General features: G+C 50.3%; 1 protein-coding gene across 1 annotated transcript in view; it reads left to right on the forward strand.

The window, feature by feature from the left end:
• Positions 1-1061: 1061 nt before the first annotated feature.
• The window catches only part of PUM1 (pumilio RNA binding family member 1), a gene marked incomplete at its 3' end in the record, with an annotated part of 70883 nt that continues 48616 nt past the window's right edge, over positions 1062-23328 (forward strand). The window contains exons 1-3 of the mRNA XM_057386744.1: positions 1062-1258; positions 5213-5586; positions 21720-21788. Of these exons, the coding sequence (XP_057242727.1) occupies positions 5224-5586; positions 21720-21788 (432 nt within the window). The remainder of the gene's footprint in view (positions 1259-5212; positions 5587-21719; positions 21789-23328) is intronic.

Consider the following 23328-nt stretch of genomic DNA (forward strand, 5'->3'; position numbering starts at 1 on the left):
TGTTCTCCCGCTGCTTCTCCTGCCCGGCCGAGGCGGAGGGCAAACATCGCCTCAGCCATCGAGTGCTCAGCATTTCCCGAAGCCCGAAGCCACGGCGGGCACAAAGCGCTGTCCCCGAGCTGCCCCTTTAACATGGAGGAGCCGGGGCAGAACTACCGCTCCCAGCGGCCAGCGCCGCCTGCCCGGCCCGGGCTCCGCGCCCAGCGCCGCACGCCGGGGGCTGTAGTTCCCCCGCAACCCCGGCTCCGTGCGCAGGGGACGGTGCGGGGGGAGGCAGGGAGGGAGAACCACCCCGAAATTGTGTATGGTGTTGGTGGGGGGCGAGGAGGCGCCGCGGTTCCCCCCCGTCCCGGTGTGGCTCTGGGATAGCGGGGTGCGGGGCAGGAGGGGATCCCCGCTGGTGAGGGCTCGGGAGGACCGGGCTGGGGCTCGGGAGGACCGGCCTGGGGGGCTCGGTGTGGACATGGTGGGGCTGCCAAGGCTGGGGGAACTTGGGGTGCACAGGTTCGGGGACTCAGGATGCCCAGGCTAGGGGGTATTCGGACTCGGAGCACTCGGGGTGCACAGTTTTGGGGCGGGGGGGGCTCAGGATACCCGGCCTGGGGGGGCTGGTGCTGAGGGGTTTGGGATGTCCATGCAGGGGGGTACAGAGGAGTTCAGAGTTCTCAGGTGCCCGGCCTGGTGCGGCTCGGTGTGCACAAGCTGGGAGTGCCAAGGCTGCGGGATCTTGGGGTGTTCAGGCAGCGGGATTCGGGGTGCCCAGGCTGGGGGAGCCCGGGTTAGAGGGGGCTCAGCCACATCCCCGCCAGCCCAGCGAGCGCTGTTAGCGGTGCCAGCGGCAGCGCGGGGCTGTTAGCGGGGCTGCGCCCGCACTCCCGGCCGGGGCAGGGGCCACGCTGGGCGGGCGCTGCGGGCTGACCCCATCCCGGGCTCTGGGGCGGGGTCGGGGGCAGTGCCCGGGCACGTTCCGGTCCGGTCCGCTCCATCCCGTCCCGTCCCGTCCCGTCCCGTCCCGTCCCGTCCCGTCCCGTCCGTTCCCGTCCCTTCCCGTCCCTTCCCGTTTTTTCCCGGTCTATCCCCGGCCATCCTCGGCCATCCCGCCCCGTCCCGGCGGCGCTGGAGCGGCCTCGCCTTCCCGTGGTGCAGCGCGGCCGCGGCCCCGCCGCGCCGCCATGTTGTCGGAGTGAGCGGCCGGGGAGAGGCAGCGGCGAGCGGCCGGGGGGGGCCCGGCATCCGTCTGCATCCGAGCGCTCCGCCCGTGAGTACCGGCCCGGGGCCGGCCCCGCCGCGCCGCGGACCCCCGCGGACCCGCCCGTGGGCGCATATTGGCGGGGGGCGCGGGAGGAGCGGCCCCAGGCCGCCCCGAAGGCGAGCGGCGGCGGGGGCGCTGCGCCGGCGCTCCCGCCCGGCTCCGTGTCGGGGCCGCGGCCTGGGCCCATTGTTAGCGGGGAGGGGGCGCAGGGGCACCCCTGGGCCCCGAGCGCGGCCCCGCGGGCGCTCCGGTAACGGGGACGGGGGTTATTGTTGGGGGGCCGCGGGCCCGGCCCGGCCCGCACCCGCCTGCCCCCGGGCCAGGCCCGCCGGGGGCTCCCCCTTGGCCAGTGGGGCTCCCCCTTCTCCTGGGGAGGGTCTCCCCTTTCTCCTCGAGGGGCTCAGTCCCGAAGGGTCTCCCCCTTCTCCTGGGGCTTCAATCCGGGGGGCTCTGTCGCTCCGGCCGAGCCCCTGCTTTGTTGCCCCGAGGGCTCCGGGGGGGTGGTTTGGTTCCTTCCCCCCCGGTTTTGGGGAGGTTTCGGCGGCGTTGGGGGTCCCTGGAAGAGGAGGGGGTCGGGGCTGGCAGCGGGAGGGAGGAAAAGGCAAACAATCCTTTTGGATGTGCTGGGTGACCCTGGGGGTTTTGTGTTTGTGTGGGGTTTTTTTTTTTCCCCTTGTTTTTATCTCGTGCTCACATAACAACAGCCTCGGCCCTTGTGAGCCGCAAACTTGGAATTTTGAGAGTCTCTCGGCCCAACCTGAGAAATGCTCTGATTTTTGTTGTTGTTGTTGTTTGCTTTGGTCAATGTTTAATAACTTTGTTCGGAGCAGAGATTTTATTAGGCAGATCATGAGTAAGGAATTTCCATTATTCAGAGGGATGGAGGTGGGGTAAGGGGGACCGTGGGTCCTTTAGGGTTTTAATGCTGGTTTTGGGAATCCAGTGGGTCAGGAATTCAGGGCCGCGACTCCCCAGGTTTTCAGGAAAACACAAGGATAGCGTTAAAAGTTCTGCTAGGCCACACAGCTCTCAAACAATGGCCCTGCTTTCATTTCCAGTGGAACTTTCCAAAAAAAACCCACCCAACCCAAACTCCTCTACTTTGGGATTGAACTTTTTGAAACGGGCGTTTCCCACCGCGTTAATTCCATAATAATCTGTGATTTTGAGTGGAATATGGAATCAGGGCCGTGACGATCCGGCTATGGAGCCGAGCTCTGTGTGGATTAAAGCTCCTTTATTCAGTGTTGTCACCACCGGTGCTTTGAACTTGCTCGGAGATTTCACCCAAGTTTTTTTGCTGTTTGTGGAATATCCCATAATCCGAAGAATTTTGCCTGTAACGATAACGCGGAGCAATTCATTTCCACGCCGTGTTTTCATCCAGGGAAAAGCAGAGCCGCCTGCCCTGAGCGCGGTGCAGCAGCGTGGACGCCTTTGTTTGCAAAATCCGGGATTCTGCCCAGCCAGTGCTTTTACCTGGGAAAAGTTGACGCTCTATTTTTAGGAAGAGTTTGGGAATGAAAGAGGCTCCGGAGGCCCTGAGCAGCTGCGGGTTTGTGAGTGCCTGTGTAGGTGACTGCTCATACTCTCGGGGCTCTGAGAGCTTTGAATGACAGGATTCAGCTGTCCCGCCACCTCGAACACGGCATTCCCATAAAAACACGGCTTGGAACTAAACTTGAACTACCCACAATGCTCCCTTCCCCTTTGCTCCCTTTCAAAATGTCGCCTTTGCCAAGTTTTCCGCTCGTGTTTGGAGCTGCCTGGGCTGGAGCAGCCCAAAGAGGAAGTGCCTGGAGTAGCAGGCGCTCGTGTGGATCTCCTGAAATCCATTCACTGAGATTTTGTGGACCCTCCTGATTTTTACGATAACGCCCTTATTAACCCAGAAATTAATTAAAGGGTGCATGGACAGAGGGACTCGCAGCCTTTTGAGGGAGCAAAGGCTGTGGCAGTGCAACTTTGTACCTTGTTTTTTCACTGGAAATGGGCTTGTCACAATCTATAGATACTGGAAATTTTTTGGTGGGGATTCATAGTATCTTCCTTTGTTTGTTTTGCCTTTTTGTTTTTTTTTTTTTGCACTCTGCCTTGAGATAACTTGTAACTTCCTTTCGCCCCCCCCCCCTCCCAGATTTCTTTGCTGCAGTTAATACACACCTCAATTTGATGATAAATGAATTTCTTACCATTAATTACTTCATTTTTTTGTGCTATTGCATAGGAGCTTGAGTGCTTCCTGTGATGTTACTGAAGGATTTTGGTATTGTTTGCTAAAGGGAAACTTAATGGGGAAATGCCATTAAATCTAATTGTAGTCATAAAATCAGTCAGGATTTAGTCATATTGTGTTCTCAGTGTTTTTTCAAGTATTTGGGGAAGGTGGTGATTTCCAGACTCTTCGAAAGCCGGAGGAGTCAGTCCTGTTAGATGTCCCATGTATTTAAGTTGTGAGTGTATTAAAGCCCTGCACAATGGCCACGGGGGTTGTGTGTGCAGCACCAAATTATGTTGGAGGTGCAATTAAAAAAAAACCCTGATCTCTGCAGTTTTTAGAGTCATTTTCCCCTTCACAGTCAATTTTCCCCATCCTCAATCCTTGGGACAAACCTGACGAAGTCTGATCAAAGATAGGAATCGGATTTTTGTTTTGGTTTCTCCGCTGTTAGTAAACTGTTGTTGGGAGTTGTAGTAGTTGAGGGTTGTTCAGGGCTACTACGAGGAGCAGGGAGGGAACAGAGCTGCCTTTCAGGCCCTCGGAGCTGCTGGCAGGAGCAGGGCCAAGCTCTGCAGCCACCAAGGTGCAGCAGTAAAACATSCTGGSGCTGCTGGGCAGCTGWGCCACAGGGTTCTCAGGGCTCTACCACCCCAGTTTCATCTTCCGAACCATCTGTGGGGCTGATTTTAGATACCTGAAGTCATAAACTATTGATCTTTTTAACAAAGGTTCATTGAGAATTTCCAATGCCGTTAAAGACAAATTTGGCTTGTGTGTGAGCGTTATATAATGGGGAAAAACACTTCACTGTTCACACCTGTAGCGTCTTTATTGGTCTGATAGTCCTGTCTTAAAATAACAAACAAACTTTGGTGGTTTTGTGCTGCTGGGATGTTATCAAAATATTTGAAGAATAGGAAGTTGGTGAGTTGCTGTCAGCTTCATCTGCAGGTTTCTCTCCTGCATGCAGATCATTTCATTTATTGGGGTATTTTATTGGGGTGTTAAGTGCTCTAATACTGAAAATGTGTTGGAGTTGTCCAGTTTCCCCCTGGGGCAGTGGACAGTGGGACCAGCAGTGCTGGCTGTGCCTGCTCTGGAAAGTTCTGCTGAGATCCCAGGTTTAGCTGCTCCTTCTCCAGGGAATTTCAGAAAGCACGTCCATGTGCTTTGCTGTCTCCTGAGCTCAGGGTATGAGTTAGCAGGGAGAGCGCATGTTGTGTTTGGGACTCCATGAACTGTATGAGCAGAAATCCAGAATTTAAAGTTTGTGCTGGAAAAAACCAAAACAAACCCAAACTGTTGCTTTTCTACTTTGCTTGGTTKAGGGAATACTTCAGGATACAGTGGGATACAGGGGGCCTCGAGCGTTTGTATGAATGGGGGACCTGTCCTCTTTTGCCAGGTTCTGCTGGTGTCACTGCCTTCCATGGGGCTTTTTTCCAGCAGTTTTCCACTCAATGTGTTGTCCATTGCCGAAGTTGCCGTTCTGCTGGTGCCCCATGGGCATCCTGTGTATCCTATAACCCCATGTAGCACAGAATAAGGCATTTCTGTACATTTTCATGCTGTTTAGCTGCTGGATACATAGGGAGAGTGAGTGTTGAAGGAGTCACATTTGCCACAGCGATGTTCCCCTGCCAGTGACAAGATGCACGCGTTCTTTACCATGCCAGGCTGGAGCTGTGAGGATTTCATGTCTCTTTTCCCTGTGTTTCCCCCATCTCCCCCCTCTGCAGGTGTTGGTGGAATGAGCGTAGCGTGTGTTTTGAAGAGAAAAGCAGTTCTGTGGCAGGACTCGTTCAGCCCCCACCTGAAGCAGCACGCTCAAGACACAGCCAACCCCACCATGCCTGTGGTACTGACATCTGGCACAGGCTCCCAGGCTCAGCCACAGCCAGCTGCAAACCAGGCCCTTGCAGCAGGGACACACTCCAGCCCCGTGCCGGGATCCATAGGAGTGGCGGGGCGCTCCCAGGACGACGCCATGGTGGATTATTTCTTCCAGAGGCAGCACGGGGAGCAGCTCGGGGGAGGAGGCAGCGGCGGCGGCGGCTACAACAACAGCAAACACCGCTGGCCCACCGGGGACAACATCCACGCAGAGCATCAGGTAGAAACCACTCCCAGGTTTCCAAACTCAGCCCTTCGGGCTTGTCAGAAATGCAGCTTTTCATGGTGCTCTTTCAAGGCTGGAGCTGGTTCTGGTGAGGTTGGAATGGCACCAGTGGTGCTGTTTGTTTTCTCTTTGCAGGGGTGGTGGTGCCCTGGCAGCTCTGAGCTGAAAKGTTTCTGCTCTTGAGGRTGTTGTAATCCCAAGTCCCAGTCCACTCTCTTTGACAGTCAAATGCATGTTTACAAAATTCATCACTCCCTTTATTGATTTTTTTTTTCTGATGTGTGAACCAGCCTAGCTGTGACTGCTGCTGCTGCTGCTTTTCAAATCTGTTGCTGTAGTTAAATAATTCTTATGTAATGGTATTACAAAACTGCCAATGCATGTAGGTTGGGCTTTTACCATTCCCAATATTGGAAAACACAGTAGTGGAAGTGGCTGGGGATGGGTTTGACTGGGTTTCTTTGCTTTGGGATTGGGTTTTTTTGGTTATCATTTGGAGGGGAAGCTGCTGCTGCTGTGCTTAGCTGAACTGCGAAGAGCATTTTTAAGAGTATCACCAACCAGTGGTTTTAGGAGCACAGAGAACTTCTCTGAGCCACTCAGAATCTCAGAAGGGGTAGTGGGCCTGTCTGTTTACTAGAAGTCTTTTCAGCAGTTGCATTGTCAGTGGTGCTGGAGTTAAAGAGCTCTGTCTGTGACTCACTGCGCTCTGTCTGTGACCTGTAACTCACTCATCAAAGACGCACAAGTGCTTCCTCTTCTCTCAGAACCCCGCTGTAAGCACTTTTGAAAACACAACGATCCCCACAAATACTGCCAGGGCAGCAGACACCAAGCTTTTGCAACCTTTATGAACCTCTCCTGCCTCCAGTTATTTTCAAATTCTGGTGGCCAAGCCCTTGCTCCTCTGCTGTRCCTCCCCCCAGGGGATGTGTTGCCAACCAGACCATTTAAAAGCAAACATTGCAGRGAATTTTGCAATCTCACTGAAGGTAGTGCGTACATCAACAAAGAAATCAACCCAAGCACCCTGTTAATTTGTTCTGGAAGAAAARGCACATAAAATACTGCTATATGAGCTAAGGAGCTAGAAAAATACCRTTGTTATTCCCTTATGGGGAAACACAGTATTTAGGTATCACTTTAGAAGAAATAACTGCATTGAAACAGATGTGATTTTTCTGTTTAATACCAAAGTTTTTGGTTACTAGCTGTAAAGCTTGTTTCAGGASACATCAGTGCCAGGCTTCTCAATGTTTTAATTTGTGTAAGAAACAACTAGCAACAATTTCTTGTTTCTCTTCTACTGCAAACTTTCAGGTTTTTCAAATCAAAGCTGCCACGCTGTCTTGGGGTGGAGGTGCCTGGGCAGGGACTGCTATTGTTTGGGCATTTTGTGGCAAGATGACTTCATGAATTCAAATGATGTCATCAATTCTCAATCCTCTTTTCCTCCAGCTCACACTTTCATCTTCCTTTCACTGCAAATCCCTGAAAGCAAAGACAACAAAACTCGCTGGAGATAAGGGGCGTGGGGACCGGGCACTCCAGTCATTAAAAACTCCTCTGGTGTTTGAACTTTTTTTTTATTTAATAATGAAAAGACCTCAACTTTCACTGAAACAAAAGAGTCTTGCCTGTTCTGGAGTCTTGCCCTGTTGTCAGCAGAAGGGTTGGCCAGCTTGGTTTTCCTCAGTACTTCTTGAATGAAATGATCCTAATAAATAAACCACTTAATKAAAGGAAAGCTCATTAACTTATGCTAGTTTAAATGAACTTTTAAAGTCCTGTTGCTGTGTTGTCTGGAGGCAGGACACTGGTGAGAAGGTTGTGTGGACAGAACACCACTTGCAGGATGCAGCTCACAAGGTTCTGAGTGCTGCTCTCTCAGTTTCCCCTGTGAGTTCTGTGATCTGGAGGTTAGCAAATACCCATGAGGGCAGAATGAACCTCCGGGTTTTTATTTGTTCTGCTTCCTGTTGGGTTTTATATTGTGATGAATGTGTCCYATACACAGTCCCCATGATTTTGCATTCAGTGCTCATCTCTAAACCAATCTTTGTGCTTAATTTCTTCCAAGTCAGCTCCGAGGTGGGGCCCTCACTGTGTTCTCCTCTGTCTCAGTTGATCCCAGGTGATTGCTGGGTACTTTTATCAGCAATTACTGCTCCATCCCTGTTTTTCCATGATTCTCTGTTTGCCTCAGGGCTTCACTCCTGGGAAGCAGAATGCAGGATATGTGTAATCCTAGCTCTGCCATTCTTTTTGACTTCTTGGCCACCTCCACATCTGCTTCTCAAATTATAAATTCCTTGGAGCGAGGACTAATCTTATGCATGCAAAATGATTTAATTCAGTTCAGGCTTAGCTGGGGTAGAGTTGAATTTGGCCTGTAAGAACAGAAGTGGAAGGAAGGGCTGGGACATGCAGGGAGGTAGGGAATCATTCTGGATGTCTCCTGACTCTYTGTTTCTTATGGATACACTTTAATGACTGTGCTTTTAATTTCAGACTTTCAAAGATCATGCAGTGAGGGCCCAGCCTTGAAGACTGGTTAGGAGACTCAGTAGCTAAAAGATAATGGGAAGTCAGAAAAAAAAAATTAATTATAGGCTAATATAGGTTAATATCTGCCTAGAGCTTGGGAGGTCGTAATTAAAAGTAGAGGGATTTTAATTGTGGAATCCCAGGTTCTTTTTTGTTGCATGTGTAGACAGACCTGTGTCTGTTGGTGATAATGCTGCAGTGGCTTTTCCCAAATGATGGCATSGCATGGTGTTACTGAACAGCCAGGAGTGCCGTGAGTCACAGCTCAGCTCCAGTATCCTGCATTTCATGGTTTTTATTATTATTTTATATTTTATTTTAGTGCTGTTGCTCCTGGTCACTTTTCCTGTTGGCAGCTCTGGGAATTGAGTTGAGAGTGGCTTTAGTAGGGATGGCTGAAGGAAAAGATAGTGTGCTCCCAAGGAAAGGAGGAGAGAAGCTCCTTCCTTGTGGTGTCCCCTTGTTGTGAGAAGCAGGAAAGCGCTGGGTCTGTCTGTGTTTTGCTGAGAAACTTTCTTTTCCTGTTGCATTTTCYCCTTGTCTGGAAGGTGTGCATGGGGCCAAGTTTTTATATAAAATAAGCAATTAAAGATGCCTGTGTCATTTCACATATTTAGATATCACCATCCACACAAAACACATGTGTTCTAAGCTCCTCTTTGTCCCTGAAGACACTGAAGTAGTGGTGGAATCAAACTTTCGTTTTTCTACCTTGGTCTCTCAGATCTCCCAAGGAAAATCAAAGCTGAATGCAGCTCCACATCCTTAACCATCAAACTTCCATAAAAGACACTGAACTGTAAATTTTTCTCTTTTTAATCACAAAAAGCAGCAGGATGACGTGGAGTGTCAGGATCCAGTAATTCTAATATTCAAGTGAGCAGGTTTAGGCTGTCTGATGCCTGATTGCTGTTGGGCAGAGTTACCCTGGCAGCACTGGAGTGTTTGTGTGCTGTTTATCCAGCAAAAACCGTGGRGAGGGATCAGGACAGCACGTAGGTGTCGGGTCCAGGATGGTTCTAGATGAGTAATGGCCCGGGATGGATCTGTCCTGCTGATGAAAGGCTGCACAGATCTCCTCCCAAACCTAACCAGCCTCTGCTCCTCCTGGGGTGAGCGAAAAGACACTCGGCATATTCAGCTGGGACAAGTTTTCAACACTGAGCAGGTTTTCAGGAAAATTGGCTGGGTTTTCTTGGCTGGGGTCTCCTGTGGCTCATGTGTGCGTGTGTGTGATTGAACTGGAGTGAAGGGAGAGTTCCCGTGGTGCTGGTGGTGGGGTCCCTCTGGAATTGCAGTCAATGGATATACTTAGACTGTCRGAATTGCACTTGGGCAGTGTGGGAGTTGCTCGGCAGAAGCAAATGATTTCAGGCATTTGCTTTCTATCCGAGCATGTTTAATTAATAATTGGAGACAATAGAACTCTGCAGGGATGGCCCCGTTGAATGTGGGGAATTTTTCACATCGACTTGGTGAAGAATAGTGAGGACAACAGGGCTGGGATTGGGGTTTCTGCTCGGTTTTGCCTTTTGGCAATGTGACCGTGCAAGTTCTTCTCTGGGAGCTGGAATTCGAGTGGAGACAGAAGGTAATTTTGGCAGCTGCCCTTCTGGAGCACAGCTACTGCAACCAGGCTGCTTCCTGCCCTGGGAGTATCTTCATCTGAGGATATTTGGGGATGTTTGACAATGTTGGGTGCTGCTGGCAGGCACCGTGACCAGGGCTTGCCTGAAAGTTGTGGCAAGTCCTCTGCAAAGATCCTGGAATTAAAGGAAGCCCTGGTGTTCATTATTCCAGAGGGAAATCCTGTGTCAGTGACAGTTAAACTCTTTGGGACWGAGRTTTTGCCCAATCCCTGGCACTGTCCAAGGCCRGGTTGGGCAGGGCTTGGAGCACCCTGGGATGGTGGGAGGTGTCCCTGCCCACGGCAGAGGTGGGATGGGATGGACTTTAAGGTCCCTTCCCACCCAACCCRTTTCATGATTTCTGATGTTCCTGTGGGTCCAAACACTTGGATGTGCTGTCTGTGCTGGAGTCAGAGCCATGGGGTGAGTCTCTTGTCACACAAACCACGTGACAGCGCTTGTGGCTCAGCTCCTGAAAGTGCTTTCTGACCTCWGTTTCATTGAACCTGTGGAATTTTGATGGGAACTTCCTTCTGTCCTGGTGAACTGGTCAGGGCTTTCCTTTCATTGACACTGAAAGGGCCGTGCTAATTTGATACCCAGATAATTTGAAACGCAATTCCTTGATGAAATGAAATGTCTGGTTTGGCTGATCTGTTTCACAGAGATTTCTCCATGTGAAAGGAGGAGAACTGGAACATTTAATTTGGTTTTCTGCTTTGTGTTGACCTCTGAAAATTTCTCCTGAGGCAGAAGGAGCATGCATAGGTTGGCTTAGTTGGGTATTTCATGTTGGAAAATCCTTGTCATATACAGGGGAGAGAAAACGCTCTGAAACATTCAGAAAGTTCATTTGAGGCTCTATTTCCTCCAAATCCATGGATTTTGCTGTTCCTGTGATCTCATCTGCAGATAAGATCATCCAGTTGGGATTGCCCAGGTGACCTGGTGTGCTGGCCTTGGGATTTTCTGTGGTTTTATCTCCTCTGTGCCCTGCTTCCTTGCTCTGGTGGTCATTCAGAAGGAGCAAAAATACTTTCTCACTATTGAATTTACAAACTTCAGTGCTTCCATAAGGTTCCCAGGTATTTCAGTGAATACCTTGTGACCGAGTGTGCTTTGAGGAGAGGTTTATTAGAGAACTCGTCCTGCTTGTTTTCTCCCTCCCCTATCCCCAGCTTTGCYCTCCCCTTAGAGCTCCTTTGTGGTTTGCTGAGTTGCTGTGGCCTCCTTGTGCTTTTGCTGAGCAGGTTGTGATCCTGGGAGCATTTTTGGAAATGGGTGAAGCTTTACAGTGGATCTGAGATCCCCAATCCATCCCAATTCATCCCAATCCAGCCCCACAGTCCATCCCCAGTCCGTTCCCAACCCCCCCAATCCATCCCAAAACACTCCAATCCATCCCTAGCCCCCCAATTCATCTCCAGTGGCCTCTTCCTCAACAACTGCCCCAAATTTCTGCTGATGAGAAATCTGCTTGATAAAGAGCTGTTCCAGAGCATTGTCTCTGGCCTTGCYTGGCTCTGAGAACTCCTCCTTAGGTGTATCAGGGCCGATTTCTCCCCTCGTGCTGATGTCAGGCTGAACAAAAGCTCCTTTGTGTGGCTGCTGTGTGATGCTGCTCCCTCCCAGCAAAGAGCTGCTCCCGGCTCTCCTGTTACTCCTGCCTTTGTTATGGAGAACTTCTGGCCTGGGGCAGTTGTTTCACATCTGGGAGTGGTTCTTGTCCTGGTCACACTTTGGTTCTGGGGTGAAACTCGACTGTTTCTGAACYCTCAGTAGTCCTGGGTTGAGTCTGTCTGAGTGAGGCCCGAGGCTGCTCACATCTGTTTTGACACTGCAGTTAGACATTGCTCCATCCCTTCCTCACTTTTTTTTTCCCTCTGAATTTAAACCTGGGAAGGTCAGAGTGGGTCTGGGAGTGGAAGGAGAAGCCCCAGGGTCAGATCTTAGCATGACCCCCAGTGCTCGGACAAACTCACTGATCAGCCACATATTTAGGATAACTTCTGGGCTGAGGCAGTTGTTTTTTCATTGGGAACATTAGACTTCGGTTCTGGAGTGAAACTCGACTGTTGCTAAACGTGAGTTTCCTTTGAGTGAGGCCCGAGGCTGCTCACATTAAGCATTGCTGCAYCCATTCCTCACTTCTTTTTCCCTCTGAATTTAAACCCAGGAAGGTCAGAGTGGGGCTGGGAGTGGAAGGAGAAGCTCCCAGAGTCAGATCTTAGTGTGGCCCCCAGTGCTTAGACAAACCCATTGATCCAGGCACACATTTGGGATCACTTCTGGTTTAGGGCAGTTGTTTTTATTGGGAAACTCTGGCCGTGGTTCTTGTCCTGGTCACACTTTGGTTCTGGGGTGAAGTTAGACTGTTTCTGAACCCTCAGTGAGTCCCTCTGAGTGAGGCCTGAGGCTGCTCACATCTGTTCTGACAGAGGTGCCTTGGCACTGCGTTTAGACATTGCTGCATCCCTTCCTCACTTCTTTTTCCCTCTGAATTTAAACCTGGGAAGGTCAGAGYGGGGCTGGCAGTGAAAGGAGAGGTCCCCCGGGTCAGTTCTTAGTGTGGCCCCGAATGTGTGCACAAACMCACTGATCCAGGCATGCACCTGAGATGCAGAAAATGGTTTTCCCAAGGCATTGCCAGTTCCAGCAGGACRAAATTCAGGTTGTTTCTTCCATAATCCAGTATTTTTCAATCCTGCACCCCAATATGTGCCTGAGACATGGCAGGGTAACCTAAATTCCACGGTAATGAAGCGCTTCCCTGGGCGGATAAAATCGGAGGAAAAACATAATTAGCTAACGAAGGAGAGCCCCTGTGCAAGGCTGCCTGTGCAGCAGTTATTTCTGTCCCCTGAATCATTAATCAGCCTGGCCCAGAGCCAGGGGAAGCATTAGCCAATCTGCAATTTCAATGGCTTTTTGCTAATGGTAGTAGCGATTCTAACGATGAATCCTTCACTACAGAAATAGTAGTTAAACCACCTAATCCTGCCTAAGACTTGTGACTTCACATTCTTTCTTTACCCACTATTGTTACAGGAGAAGGCTAAAAATAGTGCAGTAATCAGTGGATGGGACAGCACATTTTAACCCTGGCTCTGCTTGTCAGTGGTGAACCTGCTGTGGATCTGTGGTGCTTTCCTTGCTGTCAGCTGGGAAATGCATTTTCCCTCTCCTGGATGCTGTGAATGTGTGTGGGAATGCACTCAGGGCTGGTGGTTTTTGAAATAACCTCCTGTATGAGCTGTAGGAGACAAACTGCAGCAGCCTCCCCCAGCTGAGGAGGATTTGTTGCCATCTGAAATTTGTAAACCTTCAGTTCATTTAAAGAGCTTTAACAATTGTGAGTGTATAAAACAAAGCATTCAAGGCTCTTCAAGCAGCTGTAGTTTTTGGTTTTCTCCTCTCCATTCTAAGGGTATTTCCTGGTTTTGATGGTTTTTGTTCTCCCTGTCTCGTTTCTGGTGTTCTTGTAGTAATGTTGACTTTTTTTGAGGGATGTTTTACTAGAAAAGTGTTTCGTTGGGGTTTTTTGGTGTTTTTTGTGTGGGGTTTTTTTTTTTTTTGTTTTTGTTTGTTATTTTGATTTTTTTGTTTTTTTCTTGGGTAGGGTTTTTTGGGGAATTTTGTGGCTTTTTGGTGTTTTTTTAATTGCCAGTTGAACAAGACTTCAAATGTGGAGGCTTAGTGGATGGAAATGTTATGTTCACACTTGCAGAGTGAGCAGGAGATCAAAGTAAATACCCAAGGAGTAATCCCACTCTGGAGGTGCTCTGGGTAAGCACTTGGATTGTCTGACCAGAGAGAACTTGGAATCTCCCATCTCCTGTTTTCTCACAGAAATAAGCAAATGCTGTTGGATCTTCAAGGCTGAGTTGGAAGGGGCTTGGAGCAGTCTGGGATGGTGGAAGGTGTCCCTGCTAYAAGATGGGCTTTGAGGTCCTTTCCACCTCAAATCAGTCTGGAATTCTGGGATCTTAAAACTGAGAAATCATGAGATTTCTCTCTCCTGACAAATAAAGCARAACATMATTTCTCACAYTGCTCTGCAGCAGGGTGGGACCTCCAAGCCTGTGCAGAGCAGGAATCCTTGGAGGCTCCTCSAGGCTCTCCAGGAGCTCCTCCAGCAGCAGAGGAATGAGCCCTTGCCAGGGATTTGAGGTCCCAGGAGCCAGTCATGCTTTGGTTTGCCAGGATGGCAGTGATGAGCTCAGGATGGCCCAGAATTCCTTGTGGAGCTTTCTGTGGATTCCCTGGAGGTGGTTTGCAGGACTGAAGGCAGCGCTGGGCCCTGTAATTTGCTGGAGATRAAAGAAATATTGAAATCGTCCATTTGCATGTTCCATTGCATGTTCCAGCTTTAGGAATTCCTGCCTTTGCAGGGCCCGTCCTGCCTCSGTGGGAGCAGATCCCTCCCAGGCAGAAGGGGAGCTGGGAGAAAAAAGGCTCCAGTGTGAGGAAGGTTGATCCTGGGGTAAGGAAGGGCTGGGAACAGGGAAAGGCAGCTCTGGAAATGGGTCARGTGAGGAGCAGGGAATGAGGGAATAGGAACCTGGAGAACTGGGACTGGCAGAGGTTGGCTTTGGTTGCCCTTGAACACAATTGGCTTAATGGAAATATCATTTAAACYCCCTTCAGTCACTGTTACCCCCAATAAATACAGATTTTTGCTCAACGTTCATTTAAAATAATAAAAAATAACCAAACCATAAACCCTCAGGCTTCATGGTGTTCTTTTAGAGACAATTTTGGTTTAGGTATCACCAGTATATTTCTTAGCTGGTTATTTTTTAGCTTCTTTTTCTCCAAAGGAATTTCTGGTTAGCTTTCTGTGGTATTTTTCTTCCTGTATATGTCTGATTGTTTTATTTCTTTGTTTAATTCCACTTGCCTTTTCCTTCCTGGGAAACATCACTTGTATAAGGAGCAAGAAAGAAAAATCCTTTGGGGTTAAGAGTGAAATTTAGCCTTGGATGGTTTTKCTGCTTTGTCTGTCCAGGTGAATGCAAATTCTACATAAATGAGGATTCCTTAATATATAAAACTGGTGTACGAGCCCTTGGGATACCTGAGATGTGATGCAGCCTTGCACTTGGAATTTAAATGTAAAGGTCACTTTAGCAACCATATTTGCTTAATATAAGGTGCAGTATTAGCCCAGATTGTTGACATTAATATTTACCTAAAATTCCAATTCAGGTGCTTTGCTGGTTGCTCTCAGGGTGAGCAAAACCCCCTTGGATTATTCTAGAATAAAAAGCACAGGGCTGGAAATCTGCAAGGTAAATTCCCTGTTGTTCTYCTGCTAATTTGTGAGCTCTTCAGCTGCCTGTTTAGTAATCAGAGGGACAGTTTGGGGCCCCGGCCACTGTTCATTGAATCCCTTGTGACAGGTGCCATTTCCCCCTGGGCCTGCTGCTCTCTGGGATCTGGGTTGGGATGGACAGGACTTCACAGCACCAGCAGTGCCTCTGGGTCCTGCTGGGTGCTGGGCTCTGCTGCTGCTGCAGCTTCTGGGGAATTGTGGAATCGTGGACTTCTGTGGTTTTGTGGGATTGCAGGTGGTTTGGGGTGCTGGGGAAACTTAAAGGTCACCCATTTTGCCTCTGCCATGGCAGGGACACCTTCACCTGTCCCAGTCTGCTCCAAGTCCCATCTAGCCTGGCCTTGGACACTTCCAGGAATGGGGTGTAAAATCTCTGTCCTAAATGGTTTAACTGAAACAGGATTTCACTTTGGAAGAACAAACACTATTCCATCCCAGACCCTCGCAGGGAACAATCCCTTCTCAATATCCCATCCATCCCTACCCTCTGGCACTGGGAAGCCATTCCCTGTGTCCTGTCCCTCCAGCCCTTGACCCCAGTCCCTCTCCAGCTCTCCTGGAGCCCCTTTAGGCCCCAAAAGGGGCTCTGAGCTCTCCCTGGAGCTTTCTCCTCTCCAGGTGAGCACCTCCAGCTCTCTACCCTCAGAACATCATTGTGACCCCTTTTCTCCTCATCCTTGGCAGATTTTTACCCCAGGGGACAGCAGCCCCTGTTTTGGGGTGTGCTAGAGCTGCAGCAAAGGGGGTTTGGTCCTGGTCCCTGTGTAGGGGTTCTTTCCTCCACTCTCCCTCTCCAGGGTGATTCAGACCCTCAGATCCATGGTGATGTCTGTGCTCATCATCTGAGTGTCTGCTCCTCTATCTGAAACAGCTTGGAAAGCTGAAATCTGTGACCGAGTGTGTTTAAGGGGACTCGGAGAGAGGGAAAAGTGTCTTGTCTGGGTTTGTGGTGTGGGAGGTGAGCAGCAGGCCCTGTGTCCCATGGTTCCAGCACACAGAACATCCTTATCTGCTGGGTTTGTGCTGTGTCCCTGTCTGGTACAGCTCTGTCCCTTCACAGGTGTTCAGACTGATGTGTGGGTGGCTTTGGGACAACGAAAGAGTTTCCTTTCGAGTTGTTGTCACTGTGTTTTGTGATGGTGAGGCTGGATGATCTTCTTTAAAAAGAAAAGTGTAGTTGTCCTGTGTGAAGTGGCTCCCTCCATGAACTGTCCTGTGTGAGGTAGCTCCCTGACATGAATTAKCTGTTTGAGGGGCTGGAAAATCCCTGGGAATGTGTTTGATTCAGAGCTGCTGAGAAGCTTCTGCAGTGTGGGCGGTTTGAAGAGGCCATCAGCCCTGAGAGAAATGGGTTTGGGTTGTTGCAGTCTGCAGGAGGGGGGAGCTGAAAGCATTCCATGCTTTTTGTTCTGCTGGAATAGGGATTGGGTTTCTGCTGCTGAAGTGGGAAAGGCCTCTGGAATCCCAATATGGAGTCAAGGGAGTTGGGAGGATCAATAGGGTGAAATGTGAATTGAGGCTTTTCCAACCTCAGTGACTCTGATAATGGAGAATGAGTGGGATTTGGAGATCTGAGAGATAGGAGTGTGCAGGGGGAATCCAGCTGTGTCCCTGGAGTGTGCAGGGTGAATCCAGCTGTGTGCCTGGAGTGTGCAGGGTGAATCCAGTTGTGTCCCAGGGGTGTGCCATGAGAAATCCAACTGCGTCCCTGGGGTGTGCAGGGCGAATCCAGCTGTGTCCCAGCAGTGTGCAGGGGGAATCCAGCTGTGTGCTTGGAGTGTGCAGGGGGAATCCAGCTGTGTCCCAGCGGTGTGCAGGGGGAATCCAGCTGTGTGCCTGGGGTGTGCAGGGTGAATGCAGCTGTGTCCCAGCAGTGTGCAGGGCAAATCCAGCTGTGTCCCAGCAGTGTGCAGGGGGAATCCAGCTGTGTCCCAGGGGTGTGCAGGGTAAATCCAGCTGTGTCTCAGGGGTGTGCAGGGTAAATCCAGCTGTGTCTCAGGGGTGTGCAGGGTGAATCCAGCTGTGTCCAGAGGTGTGCAGGGTAAATCCAGCTGTGTCTCAGGGGTGTGCAGGGTGAATCCAGCTGTGTGCCTGGGGTGTGCAGGGTAAATCCAGCTGTGTCTCAGGGGTGTGCAGGGTGGATCCAGCTGTGTCCAGAGGTGTGCAGGGTGAATCCAGCTGTTCTTGCTTTATCCCATGTTTTTCAGCACACAGCAGGTGTGATTGGTTCAGGGCCGAGGCTGGATTCTCCTCAGCCTTGCAGAGCCTGGTGATCCAGCAGTTTTGCTCCCGGTTTCGCTCCCATTTCTCGGTTTCGCTCCCATTTCTCGGTTTCACTCCCATTTCTCCGCGTGGCTGGCAGCGGATCCTGCTCTGGGATGAGCGCTCCCGCCGGGGAGGCCGGGCATGGTTTGTGAGTCAGTGGAGTGGCTGGAGCTGCAGTGTTACAGTGACACACATTCCTCTGTTCGTGTGTGGAAATTGCTCTTCTTGAATGAAATTTCTGTAATTCCCCAGTGCATCCCCAGCCTTTCCTGGGAAGGGGAGGGACGTTCTTGTGCAACAGAACTGCTCTGGAGCTCGTTCAGGAGCACAGTGCTCATGTCCWGAGCATTCATTTGGTGAGATGGGATTGCAGAGTGAGTGTGATGAGAAAGGAAGAATTCTCTCCAAGGAAAGCAGGAGCTCACTCCTGTGAGGATGTGCCCTGTGCCTCCCTCCCCAGAGGCACAGCCTGCCTGGAMTGGGTGCTGGAACTGGGTGCTGGAACAGGAACCTTGGGGTGCTGCTGGCTGGGAGCAGCAGTCACCTTTTGTCGGATCCCTTTCACAGCCATTGGCACTCCAGCTGCCCTCTCCTGGTGTGAYTGCTGAAGTTTCTGGAGCTCACCTCTCCCTCCAAGGAGCTGGGTTGTCACGGCACATCCAGATGTCAGGACATCGCTCCCTCGTGCAGCCAATTGAGCTTGGCGTTGTCTTCTGGATTTCTTTCAAAACCCTGCTTCGGTGGTGAACTGCATTTTCTGGCTATCACATCTCATCGGCGTCAGTGCTCATCTGGGGAGAAGTTCTCTCTCTGTKCACCTCCTTGTTTCTCATGTTTACACCGTACTGATGGAGCTCTGCACGTCCATGCTCGTCAGAGCTCGGGATCCTTAACACAAGCAGATCCCAAGGAGATGCAAGATCCTCTCTGTTGTTTCATTGCCACTCCAGAGGAATCCCCAGCTTTTGGAATCCAGAGGTGTTAGAAATTGAAGCCCTAACTTTTGGAATCCAGAGGTGTTGGAAGTCATGGCTTTGGCGCTGGGTTCTGCTGTTACAGACACTGTTTGTTCTTCCTGAAAGGGAAATGAAGGAGCCCTGGGATATTTGTGTGCAACGAGGTGAAAATGTGTTGCTGTTTAACATTGCAGGAGTCGAGAAATGGGGAAAGGATCTTTTAAGGACAGCCTTTGAAAATCAAATAAATAGATATGATCAATGAAGATAAAGGAGCTGTGTGACTGAGGGAAGGGACCTGAGGATTGGTGTTTATGTGCACTTTGAGTGCTCAAAATCAGGCACAAAGACYTGATTGAGAAAATGCTTTTATCCATATTTGTTAGGGTTGTTAAAAGAGAGGTGGYTAGGGATGTGACTGAAATACCTGTGGATGAATAATCTCTTCCATTACCTCACTTCTGACAGCTGTTGGAGAAGGCAATTTTTATTTTCTGCTTTTCATAGTGACTAGGGTAAAGGGTATTTGRGAAGGGGCTGGAGGCAGCCTGTTTCTCCTGTGTGCCATTGTCCTGCTGGAGTGAGTCCAGAGGAGCCACCAAGYGCAGGGCTGGAGCACCTCTGCCTTGAGGAAAGGCTGGGAGAATTGGGATTGTTCAGCCTGGAAAAYAGAAAGCTTTGGGGTGATCTCACTCTGGCCTTCCAGTGTCTGAGGGGAAGGATGGAGAGGGACTGGGGACAAGAGCCTGGGGTGACAGGAGGACATGCTTTCAAACTGTTGGAGAATTGRTTTAAATTGYRTTTCCCTGTGAGGGTGGGGAGKCCCTGGCACAGATTCCCAGAGCAGCTGTGGCTGYCCCTGRATYCCTTTGAGTGCCCAAGGCCAGGCTGGACATTGGGGCTGGGAGCACCTGGGACAGKGGGAGGGGTMYCTGCCATGGCAGGRGTGGCRCTGGAWRGGATTTAWGGTCCCTCCCAACCCAAACCTTTCTGTGATTCCACGGTGACCAAACCAAATACAAACACCACTTAATACCCTTTTGGATTTTGCTGGGAATGTAATGATCAATCTTTGGAGCAGTTTTGTTTCAAAGTTCCCGTAGGTCAGTCTGAGCCCTGGCAGATGATTTGTTCTGGGGAAGCTGCTGGGCACCCTCTGAGCAGCCTTTATGGGGGCTGTTGTGGTTTGCTGGGACATCACTCCAGCRCTGCTGAATCTCTCTGCAGCTTCTCCATTCCTCACGTGGCTCATGGAAATCAGAATTTGCTCTTTGCCAGCTTTTGTGGTTTGGCCACGGCTTGCAGCGCTTGCCATGAGTTCAGCTCCAAGTGCTGCACGGAAGTATTTGGGCTCGGTGACATTTGGGTGGCACCAGGCACGGAGCTGGTTCAGCAGCAGAGCAGGGATGGAGCTGGCAGGGCAGGAAAGGCTGTGGGGCTGCAGCTTTGGGACGTGCAGCTTTGTGTTCACTTGGTGTTGGTGACCCATGGGGCAAATGCTACTGCAGAGGGTGCCAAGGCTGAGACATTACTGACAATAACTGAGCTGAGATACAGTAAYGAGGATTTTTAAACTGGGATTCTGAGTGACTGACCCCTGAGACTTTGCAAATGATGTAAATATATATCAGGTAGTTTAATAATATATAGTTAATCTTTTAGAAGTATGATGGTCACAGAACAGTGGAAGAATTTAGACTGGAGGGGATTTCTGGAGGTCAACTGTGGTGCTTTCCTCCATCTGATTCTTAGATGAGATATACAGAATATGATCTTAGATGAGAGATACAGAATATTGTTTTAGAATAGAAATAAAGCCCAATCCCAAGGTCTTGGTCCTGGTGGAAATGGTGCTGGAGTATCAGAAGTGAGGGTTAAGGTCAGTGATCGTGATGTAACATTATAGTCACTGGTCACTGGTGGGATATGAGCATCTGAACCAGTTTTTRGGTTTTTTTTTTTGAGCTGGAATCACCCAGCACGTGTTGCTGAGCTCTCTCCTTCGGCCTGGGCAGGCTTTGTGCAGAGCCAGGGCKAAACCCAGTGTGAAAAGCTACAGCATCCTGCAAGGAGCCTGCCCYAGTGCAGGCATTGCTCAGTAAAAGCACTTTATAAACTGCTCCCTGCCCAGCAGAGAGGTGCCTCAGACCAGCCGGGCTCCAGGGGCTGTGTAAACCCTGAGCAGGAGGGGAGTAGAGAGTGCCCTGTGCCCTGGGGTTGGTGGCTGCTGGGGATATAATCARTGAAGRTAAAGGAGCTGTGTGACTGAGGGAAAGGGCCTGAGGATTGGTGTTTMTGTGCACTTGAAGCATKGAGTGCCCAAAATTCAGGCACRAAGACCTGATTTGGAAAATGCTTTTATCCATATTTGTTTGGGTTGTTGAAAGAGAGGTACCTGTGAGTGAATAATCTCTTCCATCACCGCTCACAGCCCCAGCATGGGGCTCAGCTTCTGCACTTTGGTCCCCAGTCCTGAGCTGGGTTTTTAAATTTGCTTCCTCATGTGAGCTCGACAGCTGCAGGGATGAGATTTGGAAGTGGAAAGTGAGAGAAGGGTTTGTTTTCTTGCATTTTCAACATATCCAGTCCATGACAGGCACCAATCTCTGCTCCCTGGGATGGGACAGGKACAGGGAAGGGCTGGAGCTGGGCCAGGGCAGGCTCAGGCTGGAGAGCAGGGAAAGGTTCTTCTGTCCCCAGAGGGTGCTGGCACTGCCCAGGCTCCCCAGGGAATGGTCCCGGCCCCGAGGCTGCCAGAGCTCCAGGAGCRTTGGGACAGCGCTGCCAGGGATGCACAGGGTGGGGTTTGGGATTTGGGATTTGCGGGGGTTGGGGTTGGAATCCATGATCCTTGTGGGTCCCTTCCCACTTAGGATGTTCTGTGGTTCTGACAACTTCTTTAGCCAATACTTTTAACTTCCTGCTTTATTTTCCTGCTCTGAATAACTCAGTTTTCACCAAATCCAGCTGTTGTGTTTTTCTCCTTTGTGTTAGCTTAGCCTGACTACATTTTCCASGTTTATCCGGGAGGCTTTCCTTGATTCCTGCCTTGACTCCCTCACCTGAAACTATCTCAGTGAAATACAAGCACAGACACTTGTGTTACACTTCGTGTGTCTTAAAAGTAATTGCTGYTTGTCCCTTTCTTGTTCATGTGTAAATCTAGCACACACAAATCAATCTGTGTGTAATAATCTGAGTGTATACATAACAATAAAAGGATATAAATGTTAAAGGTAAGTCATCCTCTGGAGCTCCATAACCTTGTTACAGGCTCTAATGGGGAACATAGCTCTCAGTTTGGAGCAGAAAAATGGCCATAAACTCTGATTATAATAAAAAGAATAGCAAATGAAACCATTTCCTCATGGCTTTTTCTCCCCCCTCTATAAATAGGTGCGTTCCATGGATGAACTGAATCACGATTTCCAAGCGCTGGCTCTGGAGGGACGGGCTATGGGAGAGGTAAGTGAAAGGCCTGTAGGAAAAGTTAAAAAATCCATATTTTGGGGGGAGGAGGAAATGAAATAGCAGATTTTTGAGGCTTTGGGACGATTGTGCTGCAGAGAGCTCTCCATGGAAGTGTGTGTGCGTGTCTGTGTGCGTGTCTGTGTGTATGAGTGTGTGTGTGTCAGTGTGTGTTTGTATGAGTGTGTGTCTCTGTGTGTGTGTGTGTTTGTGTCAGTGTGTGTGTGTTTGTATGTGTGTGTTTGTGTCAGTATGTCTGTGTGTGTGTCTGCGTATCAGTGTGTGTATTTGTGTCAGTGTGTCAGTGTCTGTGTGTGTCTGTGTGTCTGTCAGTGTGTGTGTATTTGTGTCAGTGTGTCAGCGTGTGTGTATTTGTCTCAGTGCATCTGTGTGTGTCAGTGTGTGTGTGTCAGTGTGTGTGTGTCGGTGTGTCTGTCTGTGTGTCAGTGTGTCTGTCTGTGTGTCAGTGTGCTGGAGCAGCCCCACCTGTGCCCCTCTGAATCCCCTCCCCAGCTCAGCCATGCTGCTGTTGCCCATCCTGCAGGGAGCAGTGCCCGTGTGACAGCAGTGCCCGTGTGACAGCAGTGCCCGTGTGACAGCAGTGCCCGTGTGACAGCAGCCCGAGCTGTGGCTGGACCCAGCACTGTGGGTTTATTTTGGGATTGGGTGAGCTCAGGGCCCGTCCCGCTGCTGGCCTGCCTGCTGCCATTGTCTGCTGCCCCGTTCCTGCTCCTGGCTGCCCTTTCCTTGGCTCCTGGCAGCCAGGCCGGGGCTGTGCTGAGTGTTTGGAGTAACTGAGCAACATGAGCCGGGGCTGCGGGGGTGATAAGGGCAGGGCAGAGGCCTTTGAGCTTCACAGAGCCCTTACCAGAGGGATTTCAATCTCAGAGCAGCGAGGAGGTGCCAGATTTGGGGGGGAAATGCCCACTGGTTTTCATGGAAAAAAGAGAATTTWTCTGTTTTTAGTGTGATTTGAAAGAATAGTTTGTTACTGCAGGCTCCTGGAAGTAGGAGGTAGAGGGTTCTTTTCTTTTTCTTGCCTGGTTTGTTTTTCCTTCAGTAAGTCCCTTGTGGAAGGACAGAGGAGGAAATATGGCTGATCGGGGGATATTGATGTGTGGCAGGTCAGCTTGAGGCAGCACTGCTGTTCTGGACAGCTTTCCTTGCTGTGTCCTCTCAGGCTCAGGCTGGTTCATTTTCTCATGTTGAGTCCATTGTGTCTGTCACCCAGTGCATGAGCCAKGTCTAAAAATGAAATAAAATTCCCCAGAACCCTGAGGTTGCTGTTTTCGATAAAAAGAGCAAACCGGGATTATGGTATGGAGGGACTCATAGAGAAGTGCCCTCTCTGAGCTGAAAGACTCCTTTCCTTGTCCCCCTTTCCTTCCTTCCTGTTCCCTTTCCTTGTCCCCCTTTCCTTGTCCCCCTTTCCTTCCCTCTTGTCCCCCTTTCCTTCCCTCTTGTCCCCCTTTCCTTCCCTCTTGTCCCCCTTTCCTTCCCTCTTGTCCCCCTTTCCTTCCCCCTTGTCCCCCTTTCC

This window comes from Malurus melanocephalus, unplaced genomic scaffold (assembly GCF_030028575.1).
Source record: "Malurus melanocephalus ecotype Western Australia unplaced genomic scaffold, MMel_1.1 scaffold_1044, whole genome shotgun sequence".
NCBI classification, from domain to species: Eukaryota; Metazoa; Chordata; class Aves; order Passeriformes; family Maluridae; genus Malurus; species Malurus melanocephalus.